Source organism: Battus philenor, unplaced genomic scaffold (genome assembly GCF_028537555.1).
Source record: "Battus philenor isolate CCGP_79_NKW_IND1 unplaced genomic scaffold, ilBatPhil1.0.hap1 SCAF_24, whole genome shotgun sequence".
Lineage (NCBI taxonomy): Eukaryota > Metazoa > Arthropoda > Insecta > Lepidoptera > Papilionidae > Battus > Battus philenor.
The window spans coordinates 6,326,416-6,331,988 of NW_027181687.1; the positions used below are offsets into that span (position 1 = coordinate 6,326,416).

The 5,573-nt window shown below is 33.4% G+C and overlaps 1 protein-coding gene across 1 annotated transcript; it reads right to left on the reverse strand.

The window, feature by feature from the left end:
- Positions 1 to 1,102: 1,102 nt before the first annotated feature.
- Vajk4 lies at positions 1,103 to 5,215 on the reverse strand. Its single transcript, XM_068767971.1, has 2 exons — positions 5,180 to 5,215; positions 1,103 to 2,521 (listed from the first exon to the last, which is right to left on the reverse strand). The coding sequence occupies exons 1-2, from the start codon at positions 5,189 to 5,191 to the stop codon at positions 1,364 to 1,366; spliced, it is 1,170 nt and encodes a 389-aa protein (XP_068624072.1). The 5' UTR covers positions 5,192 to 5,215; the 3' UTR covers positions 1,103 to 1,363.
- Between the last annotated feature and the right edge of the window lie 358 nt (positions 5,216 to 5,573).

The following is a 5,573-nucleotide window of genomic DNA, read 5'->3' on the forward strand; positions in this document are numbered from 1 at the left end:
ATTAAACAAAAATCATTATTAATGTATAGTAATACGAATTTTGAGAATTTCTGTTTTATCACTGCGTTATTAATTATTTCTGTAACTATTGATTTTTGTATAGACTTTAGTGTGCCAAACAAAACACAGCAAATGTGCTACATATTACGCCCTATGTAAAAAAAAACCTTCTACTAACGTAAACGAGAGCCCTAAATTAAATTATGTTCTTTGTGCTTATTTCATTAAATTCGCACTTGGATAAATTTCTCATATCATTTAATATAAATTGAACAGTTATTACGTCGAATTTCAAAAAGTGTAACCGCCTAAATAAAGTTAGAGTCGGAATCCAAACAATGCATCGGAAGGTTGCCTTAGAAATTGTTACGCTTAAGAAGCCCTAGTGAAGAAATGAACTGCCACCATATCAGATCGTGTTATGCCCCAATTCTACACAAAACTACCATCGGCTAGTAACATTAAGCGTTAAGCAACCACTATTAAATATATTGGCGAGAAATTTTCATGACTAAATGGTAATTGAGCGATAGTAGGTCGATTAGTATATTTTATTACCGTCTTTTGTTTGAGATCAATAAACGAATGAATTGGCGTGTGATGAAATATCTAATGTTGAAATAAGTAAATTGTTTTGTTGTTTTACTACCATTCAGTCAAACTTTTACTTTTGGAACGTGTGGCTGAAGAGTGCAACGCAATGAAATGTACAATATTCTTAGTCACCTTGTCTCAAGTGGCACAGATATTATGTATTAGTGTCACGAGAAATAATTAAATAACAAACATGTGTCATAATTAAGTGAAATATCCGTATATAATAATCCGTATTGTAAAATTATAATTATGGATCAAAGCCTTGGCTACATAAATTTCAATGCTTATTTATCAAACTTTTTTTACTAGATATAAGAAGTACCTATTTATAAAATAATTGATTTAATGTTACGAAAGGGCATTACATTAATTCATTCTCGATCTTGTTTAGATATTCTATGTTACATGGTTACCAACCAGTAAAGCTTACTAACAGGGTTGTGTCGATGAGGCAAACACGTTGTAGGATTAAGGATAAAAAATGAAAATAAGAAGAACACTTCAATACATTTATTTATCAGCCTCAACTTGAGTGCTCGTCATGTACATGCATCGAATCATATTTTAAACAAAAGCATATAAAAAGCTATAAAATAACAACAGATCGTTCAACATACTTTAAAAACCGGGTCGGTTACATTCACAACCATTCTGACGTGAGCGAGCACCAAGACCTTAACAATGAATATATACACTAGAAAATCTAAACGATCACAATTTCATCTTAGCCTATAAGGTACTGGGTGAGAGATTATAGAGCGATAGTTTAGTGCCAGCCATAGTGGCCGTGGCCGTCCTCCTCTTTCTTCAGGTAGATAGGGACGTGCACCTTCACGGGGTAGGGCACCTCCTTCACCAAAGGAACTGGCACTTCCTTGTACACGGGGTAAGGCTTGTCGATCGGCACCTTGACTTCATAAGGTACTTTCTTCTCGACGGTGTAAGGGATCTTTTTGTACACGTCGTAAGGCTTAGGGACTGGTACCTTAACTGGAACCGGGTAAGGTTTCTCTACTTCCACCTTGTAAGGCTTGTCGACTGGGACCTTGACTTCATAGGGCACGTGTTTGTGGACAGTCACTGGGTAAGGCTTCTCTACTGTTACTGGGTAAGGTTTAGGCACGTATACGTTGTACGGCTTGTCGACTGGAACTTTCACTTCATAAGGCACCTTCCTGACAACTTCATAAGGTTGGGGTACTTTAACTTCGTATTTTACGGGGACGGGCACCTTCTTCTCAACAGTGTAGGGCTGAGGAACGGGTACCTTGACTTCATAGGGCACTTTTTTCTCGACAGTGTAAGGAGTAGGCACTTTAACCTTTACTTCGTAAGGTTTGTCGACTGGGACCTTAACTTCATAGGGCACCTTCTTTTCAACGGTGTAGGGTTCTGGTACATAGACTGGGTATTTCACGTACTCTTTGACTGTGAACGGAACTTTCTTTTCGACTGTGTAGGGCTGGGGTACGGGTACTTTAACTTCATAGGGAACTTTCTTTTCAACGGTGTACGGGACGTGCTTTTCGACGGTATAAGGGACTGGGACTTTCTTAACGACTTCGATAGTCTTAACGTGTTCATGGTGACCGTGTCCTTCGTCTCCATTGGAGATAGGCTTCCATGAGTCTCCAGACATTCCTCCGAACTCTCCGCTGCTTTGGCTTCCGTAGCTCACACCTTCATGGCCTCCAAAATCGTGTCCTCCCTCTTGTCCGCCGAAGCTATATCCTCCCTCTTGTCCACCGTAGCTCTGGCCCTCGCTGCTGCCGCCAAAACTGTGACCACCATCACTGTAACCGCCATAAGAACCAAAATCGTAGATTCCTCTTTTATCTTGCTTCTTATCTTCTGCGGCAGCTTTTTGTGTGCCTTTCTCCTCACTTGCATAGGCCACTACGGCCAGTGCGGCTACTAAAACAACCTGTGAACAAAAGAACAAACAATTTACAATTGGACAAAAGAAGGAACAAAAGGTTTTATTAGAACCTACTTTACATGATCTTAATCTAAATATATGTTATGATAAAGAAGACAGAAGATAAAAATAAAATTTGACGACTACCAAGGCTATACTTTAGCTAATATAATTTTGCTGTTATCGAACGTGTAAAGACATTTTGGGTGCATAGACGCCGTCTTAATATCAACGTCTAAAATCAAAACCTGTATCACTAGAATGACCTTTATTCATTGTTGTAATTACTCGCGGCTTCAGCTCGCCGTGTAATCGTTGCATAACCACTATTTCCAACTTTCTTGTAATAATTGTTTGTAGGACGTTAATAAAAAAATAAAAGTTTAGATGGCAACAGTTATGAAAAACGAAATCTGAAGATGCAAACGTTTTTAATTGTAAAAATCGGATATGTGGCCTGTGGTTTAAAATTCGTATATTCTAGATAATGGAAGATTTGTTTTACTCTTTATATACAGAAATCTACAAAAGGATATACTATAGGATAGCTAATTAAAATATATTAAGAATAATTAATATCGAGTACGAAACGTTTAATAATAATTAAAAGATTATCATAATAACAATAATTAATGAAACAACAAAAAATTATTATAGATGTTTCATGTGTCAATAGAAATTTTAAATATTAAATATTCTGACGTACCGGATTTAAATATTATCATACGCTTAGATAGCTATTTAACATTTAATAGTTGTTTATATTCTGCTAACGTTTTTACACTCTAACGTGTGGATAAAATGTATTAGTTTAGTGAAAGTGAAGTGTATACTGAATCTAGGTTTCGTATCTCTGAGTCGTCACGTATATCCGTGCTATCTATTCAAATACTACTAAGACGAATTATACACAGAAAATAACTATAGTCCACCTCAGTGTTAAGCTCTAAAATAAAAATCAAATTATTCTTGAAACAACCTATGGCTCTGTCAATGTAATACGTCCAGCGGTAGTAACATAAAGCGCTATGTAACATAGAAATACAATATACAAATACATTCTGTAACAATTCATTGCAAAGTGCAGTTATGTAAATTACGTTGCACATTGATGCAATGTTCGAGGAGACTGTAGAGGCGATAAATCAATTAAAAAGATATTGGCGTGATAAGCACTGAATATAACGTGCAATGCCTCAATATCTCTAGCTTTATCATAAATAGTGTAATAAAAACTAATGTTTATATTAACAAAATGTAAAATCACAATAATGAATGTTTTTAAATAATTTAATCAATATTATGAATAATAAGTTAGACAATTTCAATATAATGGAATTCACTTTTGAACAATGTTCTTTAGCTTAGTCACTAACTATTAATTAAAAATTAAATTTTTAACAAAAATTCTAATGACTTTGTTGTGAGAAATCGAACTTGATGCGAAGTAAGGTTTACTTTTAATTAAACTTTTAGCTAATACCGCTTAACGAACTTTAACTTAACGAGTTTATGTTAGGTTAAAACAGTTACCTGCTAAAACAATATTGTTAGTATTTAGCAATCAGTTGTCGGAACGACTCTTACGCACGTAACATCATTACATGTTACGTTTGTTACACATCAATCAACAAATTATTGCCGAAATAGTCGCTATTTGTGTGCACATTTTGCTTATTTTGTTTTGGATACAAACAGATCCGTATTAATCAAAGACGGAAGTTGGGAAATATGGGAATTTAATTTTTAAATTACTTAACATGAAGCATACCACAAAATTAAAATGGATATTTAAAAATAAGATGAATAAGGAGATTTAAAAATATATTAAGTGGCAATTTTTGGGGATCGTTTTTCTATCTTTAAGAAATGTTTAACGTGTCTATGCAAATATTTTAAAATTATCAAATATAAAACTCGCTTTAACTGAAAAAATATTTATAAAAAATAGATGAATGGTTTTATTATTTTTGCATTTGCGGCTACTACATGTTTGAAGCTCCAAATAAATATTTGACTTCATAGCGTAAACTTAATTTTTCAACTCAACTATCGAACAAGGTTTAATTATCCATGAATATTATATTTAAAAAAATTCACCGACATAATATTAAAAACTATTTTTTTTAATTTCGTCGGGCTTCTTATGTGAGTGTTTTGTTATATTTAATTTATAAATTAAAGATATACAACATGCAAATGAAAGGAACTGATTGAGATAAAGTAATTTTATCGTTCACATTCAAGTCGCATAATAGAAAGTGAAAAGAAAATTACGTACTAACACTCAAGCCGTAACGCGGGAAGAAAATTTAAGTGTTGCCGTTATAGCGGAAACTGCGCTTATGTCTGATAGGTCTATGTGTGAACACATTCCTCAACTTCTGCTATTAATTTCCAATTGATAAAAAATAGACTTTAAGAAAAATATTTAGAACTGGTAAATAAACTTTACTTCTTATAATTGTTTTAAATAATAAAAAAGATGTGTATTTAAAATAAAAATAAATCTATTGTAATAAAAAATGTTTTTGTCTACTAGCGCTGTGTATAAATTTTACCGCGCTTTCCAGTTTAAATTAAAAAAATTTGGTATTTTTTTAATATTTCCCACACTTGTATGTTTCACTACACTTCCACTGCACATGTTATAATAAAACTCACCGTGAGCTTCATGTTGCTGTGTGTCTCCGATGGACGCCGAAGACTGGTTGTGTCCAGACATTCTAACCATCAGGCTTTATACTGTCCCTCCCACTTTTGGATCAGCTAAGATACAGGCGAAGGAGGGTGAACGTTTGGACCCGATTATTTTATGTGTTAATTGTAGCTAACATATTATTTATTGCATTCTATTTTTTAAGTATATATCTACCGCTTCATTTGATATTCCGCATGCATTGTTATTACATCTGTTTAGTATAAATATTATTTTTCTTATGTTATTTATAATTTCAAAGGGAAAATATTACATTGCAGAAATTATATGTAATATTTTTAAAAATTTTTACAATATTAGACATCGTTTATTAATATTCAACAGTTACACATATGAGTT